The sequence below is a fragment of the Mercenaria mercenaria genome, chromosome 8 (genome assembly GCF_021730395.1).
Source record: "Mercenaria mercenaria strain notata chromosome 8, MADL_Memer_1, whole genome shotgun sequence".
Classification (NCBI taxonomy): Eukaryota; Metazoa; Mollusca; class Bivalvia; order Venerida; family Veneridae; genus Mercenaria; species Mercenaria mercenaria.
The window spans coordinates 72,791,958-72,814,640 of record NC_069368.1 but is presented as its reverse complement, the minus strand read 5'-3'; the positions used below and the strand labels follow the sequence as shown (position 1 = coordinate 72,814,640).

The 22,683-nt window shown below is 35.3% G+C and overlaps 1 protein-coding gene across 5 annotated transcripts in view; it reads left to right on the top strand.

Moving 5' to 3' along the window:
* LOC123566097 (protein 4.1-like) overlaps window positions 1-22,683 on the top strand; it is an 84,869-nt gene that overhangs the window by 4,467 nt on the left and 57,719 nt on the right. For all 5 annotated transcript variants that reach the window (XM_045359954.2, XM_045359952.2, XM_045359953.2 and 2 more), the window contains exons 4-10: window positions 4,672-4,714; window positions 10,338-10,458; window positions 17,799-17,978; window positions 18,596-18,683; window positions 19,451-19,603; window positions 19,825-19,922; window positions 21,079-21,278. In XM_045359954.2, the coding sequence (XP_045215889.2) occupies window positions 4,672-4,714; window positions 10,338-10,458; window positions 17,799-17,978; window positions 18,596-18,683; window positions 19,451-19,603; window positions 19,825-19,922; window positions 21,079-21,278 (883 nt within the window). The remainder of the gene's footprint in view (window positions 1-4,671; window positions 4,715-10,337; window positions 10,459-17,798; window positions 17,979-18,595; window positions 18,684-19,450; window positions 19,604-19,824; window positions 19,923-21,078; window positions 21,279-22,683) is intronic.

Below are 22,683 nucleotides of genomic sequence, written 5' to 3'. Positions count from 1 at the left end.
CCTTAGTTTAGGAGATATTAATGCCATAGGGAGAAATATGTTAACTTAAAGCTGTTGTGTCATAGACATTGTTCCGAAGCGTATCTGCAGGGTGTATGCCTTAGTTTAGTAGAAATTAATGCCATTGGGAGAAACATGTTAACTTAAAGCTGTTGTGTCATAGATATTGTTCCAAATATCTTGTCTGCAAGGTGTATGCCTTAGTTTAGGAGATATTAATGCCATAGGGAGAAACATGTTAACTTAAAGCTGTTGTGTCATAGACATTGTTTGGAATCCTATCTGCAGGGCGTATGCCTTAGTTTAGTAGAAATTAATGCCATAGGGAGAAACATGTTAACTTAAAGCTGTTGTGTCATAGATATTGTTCCGAATATCTTGTCTGCAAGGTGTATGCCTTAGTTTAGGAGATATTAATGCCATAGGGAGGAATATGTTAACTTAAAGCTGTTGTGTCATAGATATTGTTCCAAATATCTTGTCTGCAAGGTGTATGCCTTAGTTTAGTAGAAATTAATGCCATTGGGAGAAACATGTTAACTTAAAGCTGTTGTGTCCTAGACATTGTTTGGAATCCTATCTGCAGGGCGTATGCCTTAGTTTAGTAGAAATTAATGCCATTGGGAGAAATATGTTAACTTAAAGCTGTTGTGTCATAGATATTGTTCCAAATATCTTGTCTGCAAGGTGTATGCCTTAGTTTAGTAGAAATTAATGCCATTGGGAGAAATATGTTAACTTAAAGCTGTTGTGTCATAGACATTGTTTGGAAGCCTATCTGCAGGGCGTATGCCTTAGTTTAGTAGAAATTAATGCCATTGGGAGAAACATGTTAACTTAAAGCTGTTGTGTCCTAGACATTGTTTGGAATCCTATCTGCAGGGCGTATGCCTTAGTTTAGTAGAAATTAATGCCATAGGGAGAAACATGTTAACTTAAAGCTGTTGTGTCCTAGACATTGTTTGGAATCCTATCTGCAGGGTGTATGCCTTAGTTTAGTAGAAATCAATTCCATAGGGAGAAACATGTTAACTTAAAGCTGCTGTGTCATAGACATTGTTCTAAATCCTATCTCCTTACCAGTAGTTTAGGAGAAATTTATGCTTTTGGGTGAAATGTTAACTTAAAGCTGTTCAACATTTGTGCTTTTTAGGGGATGTGCTATAGTAATTACACTGTCTGTCCATCTGTCTGTCTGTTTCCAGACCTTCTTGCCTAGCCAATAACTTTGGAACTATTCAAGGGATTTTGTTAAATCTTCACACAATAAAGGAGGACCTTGAGAGAAAGTGCAATTTACAATACAAAGGCATGACTCTACAGTCTACCTTGATTACTTTTTGAATTATCTTTCGTCATTACATTTTGTTGTAGGCTATATGTTACGCTGCGCGTGTTACGTGAAATTTCTTTGGGGAATATTTTTGCTCAAATTCAGTTTTTATTTAATTTCTATTTATTTTTTGGCTTAAGTCCGCTTTATTGGGGGAATTAGCAAAATCCAGATTCTGTTTCTTCTTTTATTCAGTTTTCAACAACAATATATGGATGTCCACATACCAACAATTATTTCTAAAAACACAACTACAGTAATCAAAACTTTCCAATTATCTAGTCGGATATCTCGACATGAAACACAGAAGTATATGTCCTTCTTATTTTGTAGGTAAAATTCTTCTGTCCACCGTTCTCATTGACTTTTTATGATGTTCATGACAACAATAAAATCAACCAATAATATTGCAGGAAACCTAGATGTCCCCTAGCAACAAATCTCGCATACCGCGATACCTAGTGAGATTTTACGTGATTTCACGTGACCAGGGACCTCTGTCCTTGCGTGTCAAAAGATTATTATCTCATAAACAGATATTAAGATTATATAATAAAATGCAATAGGACCATTAACAGACGTATAATAGCAATTAGTTTGACACTGCAAAATCTTATCAGTGTTTAGTAAGAAATAAAACATTTTTATAATGGCAACATGTAAATTCTTTTTGTTCTTTTAAAATTATTAACAAAGTTCGAGATTTTACATATACAACTATTTTTAAACATTTTAAAACAAATTATTTGAAAGTTTTAAACACTAATGTCACTGCATGACATCACCCCCTCTTCTATTTTTTGTCACTCCCGTGAAATGAAATATAAATAATATACATATGTTTATTATAATATTTTTAGAAATTATCAAATTCTTGAATCTTAACACCGCTATCAAAAAGGAAGATTTTTTTTATACATCCAGTCCTTGTAATTTTAAGTCGATATACCAACTATAAATATTTGTTATCTCCTGACATAACCACGTCCTCTTTTATTGTAATTCCAGTTTTTGCCAGTATTTCTGCCACTGTTTGGATTACAGTTTCGGTCATTTACACCGTTCATATTCTTTGCTAACTCGGACACAGTTTCTGTCAATTTCTTCAATTGTTCTTCGTGATTCCGTCTTACGGATATGTAATTATAGAAGTACTGCATAAGTTGCTCACTGGCCGATCCTATGAAGCGATTCCCGGTATCTTCATGTAACCAGAGAAGGAGTGTCTCTAAATTTTTATCTTGTTTCTTATATGATTGTCTGACCGCCTCGATGTCTTCTTTCTGAGACTCGTTTTGTTGAGACGCCAGTTCCAATTTCAATTCTGCTACACTGGTCTCCATCTCAGCTGTAGCATTCCTCAGCTTTTCATTTTCCGCGATGAGTACCTCCTTTCCTCGGTTGATCTCGTCAAGGGAATTTCTTACTTTGTCCAGTTCCTCCTGCGTTTGTTTAGCAAGTATGCTTGCATTCAGAGCGATACATTGTCGTTTTCTCGACCCATAACGTTTAAGCAGGGATGTATTCGTAATACAACTTACGAAGAACATGTCGTCTTCCTCATGGAATGGAAATACCAATTCCATTAGTTTCCGGTTCACAAATTCTGTCATTCGTAGCCTGTCTCGTACTTGCTGTCTTGCTGATTTTGTGATGGTATTCCGCACTCTGTTTGCCGAGCAGGTTCTAGCGAAATGTCCTTGTTTCAGACATTTATTACACATAGCGGACAGCGCGCGGCACTTCTCATATTTGTGTGTAAGTCCACATCGCGTACAAGTTACACAGTTTTTGGCATTCTTGTTCCAGTATATCCATTTGTTTTGTTCTCGGACGTCCGGTTTACGTCCACAAATATTCATCTTTTCAAATAAAATTATATCCGTCTATTTTGTGAATTCACAAGTTCCAATATTTTACGTGTAGATGCACTCGCTTTTGTGATGGTACCAAGAAAGTCAAGTGAACATAGAAGCTCCTTGTACCCGGTTTCTAGCACCAAGTGTTACGCTGCGCGTGTTACTTGAAATTTCTTTGGGGAATATTTTTGCTCAAATTCAGTTTTTATTTAATTTCTATTTATTTTTTTGGCTTAAGTCCGCTTTATTGGGGGAATTAGCAAAATCCAGATTCTGTTTCTTCTTTTATTCAGTTTTCAACAACAATATATGGATGTCCACATACCAACAATTATTTCTAAAAACACAACTACAGTAATCAAAACTTTCCAATTATCTAGTCGGATATCTCGACATGAAACACAGAAGTATATGTCCTTCTTATTTTGTAGGTAAAATTCTTCTGTCCACCGTTCTCATTGACTTTTTATGATGTTCATGACAACAATAAAATCAACCAATAATATTGCAGGAAACCTAGATGTCCCCTAGCAACAAATCTCGCATACCGCGATACCTAGTGAGATTTTACGTGATTTCACGTGACCAGGGACCTCTGTCCTTGCGTGTCAAAAGATTATTATCTCATAAACAGATATTAAGATTATATAATAAAATGCAATAGGACCATTAACAGACGTATAATAGCAATTAGTTTGACACTGCAAAATCTTATCAGTGTTTAGTAAGAAATAAAACATTTTTATAATGGCAACATGTAAATTCTTTTTGTTCTTTTAAAATTATTAACAAAGTTCGAGATTTTACATATACAACTATTTTTAAACATTTTAAAACAAATTATTTGAAAGTTTTAAACACTAATGTCACTGCATGACATCTACCTTTGGAATTTATTCAAACTGCATACAAAGATAAAGGACATCAGGGTAGCAACCACAGGCAAAAAAAAAAAAAAATTCAAACCATTAAGTTTTATACATCAATGGAAAGGTATTTTGAATACAAACACAATGATGTTACTCTTTTTGAAATTTAACCGCAAGGTCAAGAATTATCTCCCCTTGAATTATTTGAAGTTGTGTTTTTTTTTTCTGACAATTTAAAGGCGTACACTAGAGTCTGTGTATATGAGGTGGGTCAATTTTTTCTCAAGAATAGAAATTCTTCAAACCTTGGATATTGAAAAACAATCATCTAAGAAACAAAGATATGCAATAAAAGTCATAGGTCACCAGTATTGAAAAAGAGTTACCTGCCCTTGAAAATGGCATTTCCTACACAATGGTTACTTTTTAAATTATTTCCTGAATATATACATGTACTTGAATCACAACTCAATAAGTGTTGAAGGGATTTTTTTTTAAACAATTAGCTATTAGCTGGCAATTCTTTGTATGCTAATAAAACGCTTCGATTCAGCTGTGTCTTACAAGTACTTATATTCTAGTTGAGAGTTATTTATCTGTGTATTTTCAGTTTTGGTTGAACAATGATAAGAAGATAGCAAAACAAATGAAAGGTAAGAGAATCTGTATAGGCTGACTATCCACTGATTGTTACATATATATAACACAATGTAGGATTAATGTTAATCCATATGATAACATAGAATGATAGCTATTGTCACAGATGTGGTATTTCTATAGCAAATCATTTATTCAACTTAATGATTCTTCTATTTATACAATATCACTTGTAAAGTAGGCTGTTTAAAATAAATTCTTTTAGATTCTAAAGTTCTTTGTTTATTTAAGGATGTCTGCTTGTAAAAGTTATTTCAGTAAATTTCGGTAAAATTTTAATGCCTCCTGAAAGGGGAAGCATATCTGTTCCCACTTCATCTATCTGTCCCACAATTATTGTCCAGACTATTTCTCAGCAACCACTCACTGGAATGGAGCGAAACTTCATAGGAATCTTCACTCCCAAGTGAAAATGGGCATATTATCTTCAGAATTTTCACCAAGTAATTGCCCTTTGAACTTCTAAGAGGAGTCATCCATATTTTCTCCATGGATGATTTGTAACGGAGTTATTTCCCTTTGATTACCCAACATTTGTATACTATAGCTCTATTCTGGTCTAGAGTGTTCTTCAGCAATCTTTGGCTCAAATTCAGTAAAACTTCATAGGAAGCTTCACTTTCAGGAGGAAATATACAATTTGTCTTCATGTTCTGGTTGGATGATTTATCACTGAGTTATTGCCCTTAGATTGTTCAGCATTAATAAACTTTAGTGCCATTCCTTGTGTGGAGTATTTCTCAGCAACTCCTTACTGATATTCAATGAAACTTCATACAATGCTTCACTCCCAAGATGCGCATTTCTTGTGTATGTTTTTTCTCAACAACTTCTTGCTAGAATTCTAAGAAACTATTTGAAGCTTCACTACTAGGATGAGGAATGTGCCCAGTTGATGATTTCTGCTTTTGTGCTTTAAATATGCAATAATCATACTTTGGGGAGCATCTGTTGGTTTTACTGGAATTTTCTTGTTGTTTAAAGTTTTGCATGTAAGCAGGCTTCATAGTTGGCGCATTTTGTCAAAATTATGGACCTTTTCTACATAGACTTTGTGTGAAGCTTTTGCATGTAAACATGTTTTGCAGAAACTACTTAACCAAATGTTTTCAGACCCTACCTACATCTTCGGCATCATTAGAAGACCTCAAAAAGCATATTTAATAACTAAATAGCTTACATTTTTGCAGTTATGCCTTTTCACTTCATAATTTTTGTGAAAGATTTGCACATAAAGAGGTTTCTCAGAAACTATTGTACTAAATGGGTCAGACTCTTTTTATGTCTTCAGCATCATGAGGTGGCCATTCTGACCCAGGTCCCTTTTATCATTAACAGTTTACACAAATATGTTCCTGTTTCAACTTTAAAAAAATGGCAAAGCATTTATATGAAAGCTAAAGTAATATGAGGATGGTCTTTAAATGTTTGCACATGCTGTGATTAGATAAATTTTGTCGAGCCCGCTTGCGGAAGTGAAGACATAGTTGTCCAAATGGCTGTTTGGTGTATGTGCGTCCGTCTGGATTTGTTTGTCCGGACTATAACTTTGACATGCATGGAGCAGTCCCGTTTATATTTGGCATGAATGTTAACCTCAGTGAGACAGAGTGTCTTGCGCAAACTGCAGGTTCCTATCTCAAAGGTCAAGGTCACACTTGGAGGTCAAAGGTTAAATTCAATAATGACTTTGTCTGGAGCATTTCTTCTTCATGCATGGAGGGATTTTGATGTAACTTGGCACAAATGTTCACAACCATGTGACGGAGTGTCATGCACAAGAACCAGGACCCTAGGTCTAAGGTCAAGGTAACACTTAGAGGTCAAGGTCAGATATAAGAATGACTGTCCTGAGCATTTCTTTTTAACTCGACTATTCATAGAATAGTAGAGCTATTGGACTCGCCCATGCGTCCGCGTCCCGATTTGGTTAAGTTTTTGTATGTAAGCTGGTATCTCAGCAACCACTTGTGGGAATGGATTGAAACTTTACACACTTATTCACTGTGATAAACTGACCTACATTGCACAGGTTCCATAACTCTATTTTGCTTTTTTACAAAATTATGCCCCGTTTTCGACTTAGAAATTTTTGGTTAAGGCTTTGTATGTAAGCTGGTATCTCAGCAACTACTTGTGGGAATGGATTGAAACTTCACACACTTATTCACTGTGATAAACTGACCTACATTGTATAGGTTCCATAACTCTATTTTGCTTTTTTACAAAATTATGCCCCTTTTTCGACTTAGAAATTTTTAGTTAAGGTTTTGTATGTAATTAAGCTGGTATTTTTAGTTAAGGTTTTGTATGTAAGCTGGTATCTCAGTAACGACTTATGGGATTGGACTGAAAATTCACACACTTATTTACTGTAATAAACTGACTTACATTTGCACAGGTCCATAACTCTATTTTGCTTTTTTACAAAATTATGCCCCTTTTTCACATAGAAATTTTTGGGTTAAGTTTTTGTATGAAGCTGGTATCTCAGTATCCCACTAATAGGAAAGGGTTTGAAATTGCACACACTTGTTCACTGTCATGATATGACATGCAGAGCAAAGGGTCAATAACTCAACTTCGCATTTTACAAAATTATGCCCCTTTTTTGACTTAGGACTTTTTGGTTAAATTCCTATTATGTAAGCTGGTATCTTAGTACCCACTAAGGGAATGGATTGAAACTTCACACACTGTCCATGTCATGAGCTGAAAAAGCACTATGCTGTTTCAAAACCCTATTTTGCTTTTTTACTAAATTATTCCCTTTTTCGACTTTCTATTCATTCAATCGACAAGGCTGTTGAATAGTCTAGTGTTGCTGTCCTCCTACAGCTCTTGTTTATGCATGGAGGGATTTTGATGTAACTTGGCACAGTTGTTCACCATCATGAGAGGGAGTGTCATGGCAAAAACCCTAGAATTACTTCCCTTTGTTTTACTATAAATAGCTTATATTGTAACTTTTTCATTACCGGTCGTAGGGAAAAATCAAGACCACTTTTCTGTAGTACAATATGCACGTTACATCCAGTTTTGAGGTGTATTTTGACCTATCTCTACTGGTAAGGATTTTTGTGTGGACTTAGATTTTTGTAAAGATTTACTTCCCTTGTTTTTACTATAAATAACTTATATTGTAACTTTTTGCAATCATTTTTAGCTCATCTGATTTTTTGAAAAAAATGATGAGTTATTGTCATCACTTGAGCGGTTGTCGGCGTCGGCGTCGGCGTTGCCTGGTTAAGTTTTATGTTTAGGTCAGCTTTCTCCTAAACTATCAAAGCTATTGCTTTGAAACTTGGAATACTTGTTCACCATATAAGCTGACCCTGTATAGCAAGAAACATAACTCCATCTTGCTTTTTGCAAGATTTATGGCCCCTTTTGTACTTAGAAAATATCAGATTTCTTGTTAAGTTTTATGTTTAGGTCAACTTTTCTTACTTAACTATCAAAGCTATTGCTTTGAAACTTGGAATACTTGTTCACCATCATAAGCAGACCCTGTACATCAAGAAACATAACTCCATCTTGCTTTTTGCAAGATTTATTGCCCCTTTGGACTTAGAAAATCAGTTTTCTTGGTTAAGTTTTATGTTTAGGTCAGCTTTTATCCTAAACTATCAAAGCTATTGCTTTAAACTTGCAACACTTGTTCACCATCATAAGTTGACCCTGTATAGCAAGAAACAATAACTCCGTCCTGCTTTTTGCAAGAATTTATGGCCCCTTTTGGACTTAGAAATATCAGATTTCTTGGTTAAGTTTTATGTTTAGGTCAACTTATCTCTTAAACTATCAAAGCTATTGCTTTGAAAACTTGCAACACTTGTTCACCATCATAGCTGACCCTGTACAGCAAGCAACATAACTCCATCCTGCTTTTTGCAATAATTATTGCCCCTTTTGGACTTAGAAAATCATTTTCTTGGTTGAGTATTATGTTTAAGTCAATTTTCTCATTAAACTATCAAAGCTATTGCTTTAAAACTTGCAACAGTTTTTCACCATCATAAGTGGACACTGTACATCAAGAAACATAACTCTATCCTGCTTTTTGCAAGAATGATGGCCTTTTTAGACTTAGAAAATCATGGGTAGGACAATATTTCTATTACACAAAAAAATCAGATGAGCGTCAGCACCCGCAAGGCGGTGCTCTTGTTTATTAGCTCATCTGATTTTTTGAAAAAAAATGATGAGTTATTGTCATCACTTGAGCGGTTGTCGGCGTCGGCGTTGGCGTTGCCTGGTTAAGTTTTATGTTTAGGTCAGCTTTTCTCCTAAACTATCAAAGCTATTGCTTTGAAACTTGGAATACTTGTTCACCATCATAAGCTGACCCTGTATAGCAAGAAACATAACTCCATCTTGCTTTTTGCAAGATTTATGGCCCCTTTTGTACTTAGAAAAAATCAGATTTCTTGGATAAGTTTTATGTTTAGGTCAACTTTTCTCCTAAACTATCAAAGCTATTGCTTTGAAACTTGGAATACTTGTTCACCATCATAAGCTGACCCTGTACATCAAGAAACATAACTCCATCTTGCTTTTTGCCAGATTTATTGCCCCTTTTGGACTTAGAAAATCAGTTTTCTTGGTTAAGTTTTATGTTTAGGTCAGCTTTTATCCTAAACTATCAAAGCTATTGCTTTAAAACTTGCAACACTTGTTCACCATCATAAGTTGACCCTGTACAGCAAGAAACATAACTCCATCCTGCTTTTTGCAAGATTTATGGCCACTTTTGGACTTAGAAAATATCAGATTTCTTGGTTAAGGTTTTATGTTAGGTCACTTTTCTCTTAACTATCAAAGCTATTGCTTTGAAACTTGCAACACTTGTTGACCATCATAAGCTGACCCTGTACAGCAAGAAACATAACTCCATCCTGCTTTTTGCAATAATTATTGCCCCTTTTGGACTTAGAAAATCATTTTCTTGGTTGAGTATTATGTTTAAGTCAACTTTTCTCATAAACTATCAAAGCTATTGCTTTAAAACTTGCAACAGTTTTTCATCATCATAAGTGGACACTGAACATCAAGAAACATAACTCTATCCTGCTTTTTGCAAGAATGATGGCCCTTTTTAGACTTAGAAAATCATGGGTAGGACAATATTTCTATTACACAAAAAAAATCAGATGAGCGTCAGCACCCGCAAGGCGGTGCTCTTGTTTTGCATAAATGTTTGCCTCAATGAGACAGTGTGTCATGTGCAACTTCTAGTCCTTTTGACAGCTGGTGGGCTCGACATGTTGCCCGTGGGCATCTGGTTGGTTAAAAATGTGATTTTAGAAAATTTTTAGTCTTAGTTGTAATATTTAGAAGGAAATCCAAATCATTTAGGCAAAGAGGAATGTTTGGTGTTTGTTTATCATTCCAAGGTTGAAATAACACAGGCTTTTAAATTACTTGTTTGTGTTATGTGTCATTTATGCAAATGAAGGGTATTTAATAGATGTCTTGCATGATGAAATTGATGAGAAAGAGATTTAATTGTCTGGAAACACTATGGATGCACTAGTGATCGATGATCGGGTAGCTTTATAAAAGTTCCCTTGTAATAGTTGTAGGGTTAGCTGAGTACATATTTTACTTTACTTGCAGGTCAGAACTGGGACTTCAACTTTGAAGTGAAGTTTTACCCGGCAGATCCAGCACAGCTGGCTGAGGATCTTACTCGTTACCAGTTATGTTTGCAGATTAGACGAGATATTGTAAATGAAAGGTAGGCCAATGATGTATAAACAGTCTCTATAGATTTCCCTTCAGTGCTAAGTGTTATTGAACAGTGTACAATTGTTCAGCTAAAGATTAATGTCATTCTTTTTAGTAAGACCTATTGTAACAGCTGTTGTCTATCTTTAAGTAGTGCATTCAAAAAGTTTTACATGTATGGAGGTTTCACAGCAAGTGCTTGACAGAGAGCTCTCCTGCTCCATTCTAGCCTTTGGTATTATTAAATTACCTGACAGTGCAGGTTTCCATAACTTTACAAAATTGTGTCCCTATTTCTGTCTCCCTTATGTTGCATAAGTGGGGGAGACATATTGATTTAGTGCGGTCACTATGTCATAAATTTTGTCCAAACAACTCTTCTGACACCAGAGGCCATATATACACCAAACTTCACAAATGTGATCATTGTAAAGCCTAGTTTTGCATACCGTCAACATGTTACAGTTCAATGATTTTCAGTGGAGTTATGGCCCCAGATTTGTCAAGTTTATGTTTTGGCCACCTCTCTTATTTTATTAGGTTGATTTTCACCAAACCTCTGGAGTCTCTCTCACTTAGACCAATCCCCATGTGAGCTTTAATGATAAAAACTTAAAAAGGGACAATAGTAAAGTTAAGGAATGTGCAATCAATCTATAATTAACAATATTCTGACAATATCTGACATCAGTGACCTTGACCTTGGGGTACCTGACCATATACAACAAGCTGACTCCTACTTATCAAGAACAAAGCTTTTGTGAGGTCGGATGATAAGAGGGGCAGAAGCTGAGCAAGCATAGTTTAACTGAGAACTGTTTGACATAAAATTTTAATCTAACACTATTACAGCTATTGACTCCTTCAACCTTGACCTTGAAGTAGCTGACTCACATCCCAAACAGAGGAAGAAGTTTTAGATTAGGCTTAGCACTGATGTGGTCAATGTCATATAACATAGTTTTTCCTTCCAACCATTTTATAGAGTTCTGTCATTCTTCCTCATCACTACTTATTCCCTTATTCTGATCTATTAGTATCTCTATTCTTCCATTCTTCCCTCTCCCATCACTACACCCTTTCACAACTGCTATGCAGAAAGTAAAACTAAATAGTGGTTATTCTTCTTGTGCTTTCTTAGTCCCCATCTCTCTTTTAACAATCTTTTCAAAAGTGTAACTATAGAGATATATGCAAGCTTCAGTTGCCAACTGAGGCAAATTAATAATTATTTTACAGATATAAATCTAGGTGGGCAGAAGATATTATAGTTGATAATTGATATTTGACTTCAAGTTGAAACAGAAGTTAAAGCAGAGAAAGTCACCTCGTTGCAGATGTGAATTTAATTTGCAAAACGTTTACGTTTATACCAGTTTGATTGCGGTTTCTAATGGTCGGCATGACATTTCCCTATCTAGTGAAGGAACAGTTATTAATTTCATTTTAGCTGCACTTTTCAAAGAACAATGAGGGTTTTTGCAAAACGTTTACATTTATACCAATTTGCTTGCGGTTTGTAATGGTTGGCATGACATTTCCCTATCTAGTGAAGGAACAGTTAATATTAATTTCATTTTAGCTGCACTTTTCATAGAACAATGAGGGTTTTTGCCTCATCTCGACATTAGCGTCTGCATTGGTTTAAGTTTTTAAAGAAGTCTAGTATGTTCTCTTTGCTTAAGATATTCAAGTAAAACTTGCTGTACTTGCTCATAGTGTCAGTTTCATCATTTACAACGTTATGACAGGTTGTTTGACTTTATCCGCAATATTTCCATTTCCAGAATTATGCCCCTTTTTAACTTTAAGAAAAAGTAAGTTTAACTATCCCGCTATTTATCAATTGTTGACATTGTGCGTTAAATAAGGTTTGCACAATGTCACAAACGGATGTGCTAAACCAGATTGAAAACAAAAAATGACAGCATTGTGATACAGTTCACAGTGTGTTACACCACATCACTGCTGAACAGAGGAGGTATATTGCATAAGAACTTGTTACAACTTGTCAAACACCAGGAGTGTCAAACATTTGCATTCTTACAAACCAATTGTTGCGTTCAAACGTACCCAGAACATAAAGGATATATTAGTAAAATCTAAATTTTCAGTTATTAGATATTAGAAACTTCTCAGATCGAAATGTACTCTTCTCACATAGCAGCCATTTTAATGACAAGCCTTCGACTAGTCAGCTGTGCTGTCATGTGGCAGCTCTTGTGATGACCAAAATAAAGCTTGAGGGATTAGTTTTTGACAAATGATGTTTTATGATTCTCGCTTTTTGTGGAGGGTATCAGTTAAAACCAAGACAGTATGAATCAGAGGATTTACAGCATTCTATTTTGGATGTAAAAAAATGATTGAGCAGCCTGTATTTGTTATAGTTTATGTGACTGCTTTTTATTTATAAGTTCAGGGAGGAGATGTTCCTTGAACATCACATTCAGGGTTTACGTGTGCAGTAAATTTTCTTTGACAGTTTTATAGCTGTTCAAGCAGACATAGGATTTTACTGCACCTGTGCCAGTTAGTTTGCTTTTTTATGGGTTATTACTAAACGGATGTGTTTCAGTGTTAAAATAGTTGTGTTGCAACATAGCCCACTTCATATGACTCCTACATTACTCTCAACACCATAATTCCATGCGTTTTGTCCCCTTCTTATAATATGGCAAAATTTTGGTTATTTTTAGCTCACCTGTCACATAGTGACAAGGTGAGCTTTTGTGATCACCCTTCGTCCGTCGTCCGTCCAGAATTAGCTATTTGGACCTTGTCTGCACAATAGCAGCTTCATTTATGATTTGAATTTAATCAAACTTGCACAAAAATTGTGTTGCCATAAGATCTCAGTTCCTTTGTTGAACTGGCCAGATCCCATAATGGGTTCCAGAGTTATGGCCCCTGAAAGGGCCAAAATTAGCTATTTTGACCTTGTCTGCACAATAGCAACTTCATTTATGATTTTATTTTAACCAAACTTGCACACAACTTGTATCACCACAAGATCTTGGTTCCTTTCTTGAACTGGCCAGATTCCATCATGGGTTCCAGAGTTATGGCCCCTTAAAGGTCCAAAATTGGCTATTTTGGCTTTTGCAGCCATATAGAGACTTCATTTATGGTTTTATTTGATACAAACTTCCAAAATATCTTCAACAACAATAAATCTTGGAATCCATGACAAATCAGATCCAATTGTAGGTTCCAGAGTTATTTTATATCTGATTACCTCCCCTGATTGTAGTCAAAATGGATTTATATCAGTAAGTACTTATAGGACTTGTTTGAAATTTCATTATTGTCATTAGTTGGACTGAGCCAATCAGGGTAGATAACTATGGACTGATTTTATGTCAAATTACCTCCCTTTATTTCAAATTAAAATGGGTATATCTCCGTAACTAATGAAGATACTGATCTGAAATTTCATTTATGTCAACAGATTTATTTGGCAGATCCTTCTTTTGTACATTTTCTTTTTAATTACTTCCCTTTTACATTACTATAAATAGCTTATTTTTAGTAACTTTTTAGCTCACCTGTCACAAAGTGACAAGGTGAGCTTTTGTGATCGCGTGGTGTCTGTCGTCCGTCGTCCGTGCGTGCGTGCGTCCGTAAACTTTTGCTTGTGACCACTCTAGAGGTCACATTTTTCATGGGATCTTTATGAAAGTTGGTCAGAATGTTCATCTTGATGATATCTAGGTCAAGTTCGAAACTGGGTCACGTGCCGTCAAAAACTAGGTCAGTAGATCTAAAAATAGAAAAACCTTGTGACCTCTCTAGAGGCCATATATTTCACAAGATCTTCATGAAAATTGGTCAGAACGTTCACCTTGATGATATCTAGGTCAAGTTTGAAACTGGGTCACGTGCCATCAAAAACTAGGTCAGTAGGTCTAAAAATAGAAAAACCTTGTGACCTCTCTAGAGGCCATATATTTCACAAGATCTTCATGAAAATTGGTCAGAACGTTCACCTTGATAATATCTGGGTCAAGTTCGAAACTGGGTCACTTGCCGTCAAAATCTAGGTCAGTAGGTCAAATAATAGAAAAACCTTGTGACCTCTCTAAAGGCCATATTTTTCATGAGATCTTCATGAAAATTGGTCAGAATGTTCACCTTGATGATATTTAGGTCAAGTTCGAAAGCGGGTCACATGCCATCAAAAACTAGGTCAGTAGGTCAAATTATAGAAAAACCTTGTGACCTCTCTAGAGGCCATATTTTTCTTGGGATCTGTATGAAAGTTGGTCTGAATGTTCATCTTGATGATATCTAGGTCAAGTTCGAAACAGGGTCATGTGCGGTCAAAAACTAGGTCAGTAGGTCTAAAAATAGAAAAACCTTGTGACCTCTCTAGAGGCCATACTTGTGGATGGATTTCCATAAAGATTGGTCAGAATGTTCACCTTGATGATTTCTAGGTCAAGTTTGAAACTGGGTTACGTGCCTTAAAAAACTAGGTCAGTAGGGCAAATAATAAAAAAACCTTGTGACCTCTCTAGAGGCCATACTTTTCATGGGATCTGTATGAAAGTTGGTCTGATTGTTCATCTTGATGATATCTAGGTCAAGTTTGAAACTGGGTCAACTGTGGTCAAAAACTAGGTCAGTAGGTCTAAAATTATTAAAATCTTTTGACCTCTCTAGAGGCCATATTTTTCAATGGATCTTCATGAAAATTGATCTGAATGTTCACCATGATGATATCTAGGTCAGTTTTGAAACTGGGTCATGTGCGGTCAAAAACTAGGCCAGTAGATATAAAAATAGAAAAACCTTGTGACATCTCTAGAGGCCATATTTTTCATGAGATCTTCATGAAAATTAGTGAGAATGTTCACCTTGATGATGTCTAGGTAAAGATCAAAACAGGGTCACATACCTTCGAAAACTAGGTCAGTAGGTCTAAAAATAGAAAAACCTTGTGACCTCTCTAGAGGCCATATATTTCACAAGATCTTCATGAAAATTGGTCAGAACGTTCATCTTGATGATATCTAGGTCAAGTTCAAAACTGGGTCACGTGCTGTCAAAAACTAGGTCAGTAGATCTAAAAATAGAAAAACCTTGTGACCTCTCTAGAGGCCATATATTTCACAAGATCTTCATGAAAATTGGTCAGAACGTTCACCTTGATGATATCTAGGTCAAGTTCGAAACTGGGTCACGTGCCATCAAAAACTAGGTCAGTAGGTCTAAAAATAGAAAAACCTTGTGACCTCTCTAGAGGCCATATATTTCACAAGATCTTCATGAAAATTGGTCAGAACGTTCACCTTGATAATATCTGGGTCAAGTTCGAAACTGGGTCACTTGCCGTCAAAATCTAGGTCAGTAGGTCAAATAATAGAAAAACCTTGTGACCTCTCTAAAGGCCATATTTTTCATGAGATCTTCATGAAAATTGGTCAGAATGTTCACCTTGATGATATTTAGGTCAAGTTCGAAAGCGGGTCACATGCCATCAAAAACTAGGTCAGTAGGTCAAATTATAGAAAAACCTTGTGACCTCTCTAGAGGCCATATTTTTCTTGGGATCTGTATGAAAGTTGGTCTGAATGTTCATCTTGATGATATCTAGGTCAGGTTCGAAACTGGGTCATGTGCGGTCAAAAACTAGGTCAGTAGGTCTAAAAATAGAAAAACCTTGTGACCTCTCTAGAGGCCATACTTGTGGATGGATCTCCATAAAGATTGGTCAGAATGTTCACCTTGATGATTTCTAGGTCAAGTTTGAAACTGGGTTACGTGCCTTAAAAAACTAGGTCAGTAGGGCAAATAATAAAAAAACCTTGTGACCTCTCTAGAGGCCATACTTTTCATGGGATCTGTATGAAAGTTGGTCTGAATGTTCATCTTGATGATATCTAGGTCAAGTTTGAAACTGGGTCAACTGTGGTCAAAAACTAGGTCAGTAGGTCTAAAATTATTAAAATCTTTTGACCTCTCTAGAGGCCATATTTTTCAATGAATCTTCATGAAAATTGATCTGAATGTTCACCATGATGATATCTAGGTCAGTTTTGAAACTGGGTCATGTGCGGTCAAAAACTAGGCCAGTAGATATAAATATAGAAAAACCTTGTGACCTCTCTAGAGGCCATATTTTTCATGAGATCTTCATGAAAATTAGTGAGAATGTTCACCTTGATGATGTCTAGGTAAAGTTCAAAACAGGGTCACATACCTTCGAAAACTAGGTCAATAGGTCAAATAATAGAAAAACCTTGTGACCTCTCTAGAGACCATATTTTTCAATGGATCTTCATGAAAATTGGTCAGAATTTTTATCTTGATAATATCTAGGTCAAGTTCAAAACTGGGTCACATGAGCTCAAAAACTAGGTCACTGTGTCAAATAATAGAAAAAACGACGACCTACTCAAAACTTGGTCATGTGGGAAGAGGTGAGCCATTCAGGACCATCATGGTCCTCTTGTTTATTATTGGCCGTAGGGAAAAACCGAGACCACTTTTCTGTGGTACAACATGGATGATACCTCCAATTTTTAGGTGTATTTTGACATATCTGTACCTTGTAAGAATTTTTTTTTTCTTTTTGGTTAAATTTCTTTCCTTTGTTGTTCCTGTCCTTTGGACGTAGATATTTTTTCTGAGAACCTTCTTGTCCTCAAGTGCAATGATAACAGGTGAGCGATATAGGGCCATCATGGCCCTCTTGTTTATGTTCTTTATCTCTGTTATCATTAAAAAGATCTGACTCAAACATTAGCCGTTTTCTCACAAAACCATCCACATCGGGTATTATTCCCTTAAAACTCAAATATATATTTTCAGTTCGACTTTTTGAAGACTAAGTAGAGCTATTGGTCTTGCCCATTTGCAGGCTTCTGAATCCGGATTTGAAGTTTTTTGTATCTAAGCTGGTTTCTCAGTAACCACTTGCAGATATGGATTGAAACTTCCCACATTTATTCACTGTAATGAACTGTTTTGCATTGCACAGGTTCCATAAGTCTGTGTTTTGCATTTTTACAAAATTGTTACCTTTTTTCAACTTGCCAATTTTTGGTTAAGTTTTTGTATGTAAGCTGGTATCTCAGTAACCTCTTGTGGGAATAGATGAAACTTCACACACTTATCCTCTCCACTGTGATAAACTGACATGTATTTTATAGGTTCGATAACCTATTTTGATTTTTATATAATTATACCCCTTTTTCCAACTTGTTTTCATTCAGTTGACAAGGCTGTTGATTAGTCAAACATTGCTGTCCTCAGACAACTCTTGCTTCAGATTTCCGTTAGTTTGTGACTTATACTCTGCCTGACTTTATATCTCATGTAAGGTTATCATTCATTATATTTCAGGTTGCCATGTTCATTTGTAACATACACACTACTTGGATCATACACAGCCCAGTCGGAGCTTGGTGACTATGACACAGAAGAGTTTGGTAGTGGATATAAATACCTAAAGGACATACAGTTTGCTCCACATCAAGATAAGGAACTGTTAGTGAAGATTGCTGAGCTGCATAGGCAACATAAGTAAATATAGATATTTGCTTTTGTTAATCTGGATTGAAATATATCATTTTAATCGTTAAGTGAAGAAGTGTGATTCACCATCAGAACAGCAGACAGCCATTAAAGTACCCAGAAATTTTCATTCAGTTTTGTATTATTTCTGGGTCTGTGATGATCATGAAGTCATTAAGTGTTAATTATGTCATGTTGCCTAGCCTGAGTCGATTTGTAAGAAAGTCGTCTAGCTTACCTTTGGGAGACTGGTGGTTATAGCCATTTACCTCTCAGCCTAGGTTAGTTTTAGTACTCTGGCACATATGATCAAGTGACTTCAGATCACTTGCCCCTCAACTGATGTGAGTTTGAAACCTTGCTGTGAGGGAATCATCCAGCTGGCTTGAGGAAGGTCGGAGGTTGCCTTCCCATGATGAATCAATGCTTGGAGGGACACCTAGGATCTTCCTCCATAATCAAATGTTGGAAAGTCAGTATATGACCTATAATTAATTATGTTGATGTGATGCTAAATTGAATAAAAAAATGACAGTTTAGGTGTTTCTGTATGATCATAGATAACTATTATGATTTTAAAGCCAACAGAGTTATGTTAATCAATATGAGTATTTGGTATGTTATAGGGGTGAGACACCAGAGGAAGCAGAGTTGCATTTTCTTGAGAACGCCAAGAAACTGGCTATGTTTGGGGTGGAGTTACATCCAGCAAAGGTGAGTGCACGAATTTATTGGCACATAATATATGATACCTCCTATCCATACCAGAACAGAAAGTTTAGCAGTCACTGGTGTATGATTTTTAAAGTTGTCTAAAATTATTACTTAGCAGCATTGTTAATCAAACATGAATATCATCTCTTTTTTTTCTGGAATCGAAACCAGTCTTAGTTGCCAGATAATGAATAACCACTGGCATGGAATAGCTTGCCATCATTACTTATATTTTTAAACAATGGTATAATAGTTTTAATCAATGGTATAGTCTGTAAAGTTAAGGAGTTGGCTTATGGAAATATTAGATTTTCTGTACATGGCAGAAAGAGTGTTTGAAATTTCTGCCAGGTGAACTTGGAAGGTCTGTATATGACCTAGATTCTGTTTCAGACACCCTAAAGAAAGTTTTTGCAATTAAATCCATTTTCTGAAAAGCTGTTTTGTAAAAATGAATCAATCAATAAAAAGATAATAGTTGAAGACAGCCATTGCCAATCTTTCACTTATATACTATATTTCTGTAGATATTTATTTCAAATGCAGAAACTTTTCATCAGATGTATTTAACTTTACTAAATATATAAATTAATTGTATGTATATATAGCATTATTTCGTAATTAATTGCCATGCAAGAACAGTTGATTGATAAAAAAACCCTTCCATTTCTTTAATGGTAGTCCACATATACTGTGTTAAGCTATAGAAGTATTAAATGTGTATTATTTTAGACCTAAATGCATAGTACTGTTAATGTATGTTACAGGATGCAGAAGGTAGAGATATACAGCTTGGAGTTTGTGCGAGTGGACTGATTGTTTACAAGGACAAGCAACAAATCAACAGATTTGTCTGGCCTAAAGTGCTAAAAATCTCATACAGACGTAATAAATACTACATCAAAATACGTCCTGGAGAGGTTAGTACTGGATTGCATTATAATGGACAAATAATCAACTTTTTTTGTAGATTTCTAAATGGAACAAAATATTTATAGTTAAAATTAAAAAAAAAAAAAATTTACAAGTTATGTGAATTCTGCTAAAATTTCAGTGTTCAGAATTTTGACATAATCGGATGGTTATTTGATAAAATTTGTTTGAAACATGAAATCTCAAACTCTCTATTAATGTCTTTCAGTTTGAGGAGTTTGCAAGTTTGATCGGATTTAAACTTGCAAACGTGAAGTTTGCCAAGCGATTATGGAAGATCAGTGTTGAACATCATTCATTCTTCAGGTAAAAAATAACTACAGTTTGTTTTACATTTATGTAAAGAGGTAAATTATTGGTTAAAATAAGATTATCTCCGACATGTTAAAATAATGTTAGAAGGCCACCCAGCAGGCTTATGGAAGGTCGGTGTTTCTACTCACTGTCCGACCCATGCCTGAAACAATGAATGGATGTACTCCTGAGGTCTTCTCTGGGAAAATCAGCATATGACCTAAATTGTGGCTTTAAACCCAACATTTACAAACAGACTTGTTAATGTTATTTGTTGAATACGCCTTCAGAATAGACCTTTTGACCTGTTCTTTAATGTATCTATGTATATCACAAATCTGTAATATTAAAGTGGCATTATGCGCATCTAATACTGCACATAGTGTGTTTTGAGTGAGTGTTCTATAAAGAAATTTTCGGTTGCTGTGCAATTAGATGTGTTAAATTAACGATAATGCCGCATTAGTATTTGAAGTTGATGCTTTAAAAATAAAGAAATCAGATGGATAAAATAATAGATATTTTTTCAATCTCCTACACAATGATCTCCCTTACCTGAAAATAGAACTTTCTGAAGTAGAAGGGAAGCAACTCCTGCTTGCAGTTTGACGGTTTTTAAAAAGACTGCCCCAGTCAAAATAGGAAAAGACATATTTGGAAACCTATGATTTCGTACTGGTAACAGGAAGAGTTTGGTATGTTGGGTTAAAAGCTATAATTTCCTCCACACTTTTTACATACACACCTATTTAAGCTTGATTTTTACTTGAAAAATGTATATAATTCCACTTTAAGAAGCATGTCAGTACCTTGAAACAATAGCCAAATCAATATTTTGCATACATAAATAAATTATACTGCAGATTTTATAGTTTTCATGTTACTTTTAATTCACATTTTGATAGACAACTGATCAAAGTCTTGCTTAGGGTGTAGAATCCTTTCAAGTGAGGAAGCCATTATGCTAGCTAATAGAAGGTTGATTGTTCGAACTTAGTGCTAGTTTGTGCCTGGGGTCTTCTTCTACCAGCAAAAGCTATAAAGTCACCCTATGTTGTATAACTGTGTTGCTGTGATGTTTAATCAAACTAAAAAAGGCTTAAAACTTTATTATTTCGAAAGTGGTACAGAGACAATTTGAAAGAAATTAATTCATTTTCTGTTTTAGATTTAGGGAACCAGAAGAACATAAAAGTGTAAGCTTTTTGCCAAGGTTTGGTTCCCGGTTCAGATACTCTGGTAGAACACAATTTCAGACACGGCAGGTTGTGGCAGAAGAAAATCGTGATTCTCCATTTTTTGACAGAGTTCTAAGCAAACGAGGGACTTTCGGTGGTCGCACAAATAATATGAGGAAAAGAGATGAAGGTGATTTTAGTTTGGGAAGAAATATAGTTCTTAAAGGAGCATTTAAATTATAAATTTGGTGCAGTTTATCTCTGCTGTGACACATTACCTATTCTAATATGATGTTAGTGATAATAGTGTGTCCTATAAAAAGAATTTTTAGCTCAACTATACGAAGTATGGAGAGCTATCCTACTCAACCTGGCGTCGGCATCCTTCCGCGTCCACATTTTGGTTAAAGTTTCGATGCACTTTCTCTTTATCTTTGTTATTACTTGATGGATTTACTTCAGACTTAAAACAATTGTTCCTTATCATCACCCACATCATATGGCACAAGGGACATTACTCTGGCACCAATATTTCATGAATTATCCCCCCCCCCTTTTTACTTAGAATTTCAGGTTAAAGTTTTGGTGCACTTCCACTTTATCTCAGTTATAACTAAAGGGATTTGATTCAAACTTAAAATAGTTGTTCAACATCATCATTCACATCATATGACACAAGGGTCATAACTCTTGCACCAGTATTTCATGAATTATCCCCCCTTTTTACTTACAATTTCAGGTTAAAGTTTTGATGCACTTCCACTCTATCTCTGTTATTACTAAATGGATTTGATTCAAATTTAAAATTGTTATTGAACCATATGACACAAGGGCCATAACTCTGGCACCAATATTTAAAGAATTATCCCCCCTTTTGCTTAGAATTTCAGGTTAAATTTTTAATGCATTTTCACTCTATCTCAGTTATAACAAAATGGATTTGATTCAAACTTAAAAAGTTGTTTAACATCATCACTCACATCATATGACACAATGACCATAACTCTTGCACCATTATTTTATTAATTATCCCCCATTTTACTTATAATTTCAGGTTAAAGTTTTGATGACCTTGCTCTCTGAATTAGTTATTTCTGAATCGATTTGTTTCAAACTTAAAATGGTTGTTCCACCTTATCACCCACATCATATGACACAAGGTCCATAACTCTGGCACCAATTTTTCATGAATTATGCCCCCTTTTCCTAGCATTAAAAGTTAATTTTGATGCATTTTCCCCATATCTCAGTTATTACAAAATGGATTTGATTCAACATGACACAAGGTGCATCACTCTTGCGCCAATACTTCATGAATTATGCCCCCTTTTTGCTAAGAATTATACTTATTTGATGTTTTGATACACTTGATCCATATCACTTATTACTTAATATTTTTGACAAAGACTCAAGCTATTATCCAACTTTTTATCCACATTGGAGTCATTTAACACTCCAATGACAGCTCCAGCTTCATCAAATGTGCCCAGTTACACTATCCAGCATCAAAATAGTCTAGCGTGCTGTCTCCTGTGACAGCTCTTGTTATATTGTCTGTTTATTTGAGGTATGTCCCTTTTTTGGACTTAGCCATA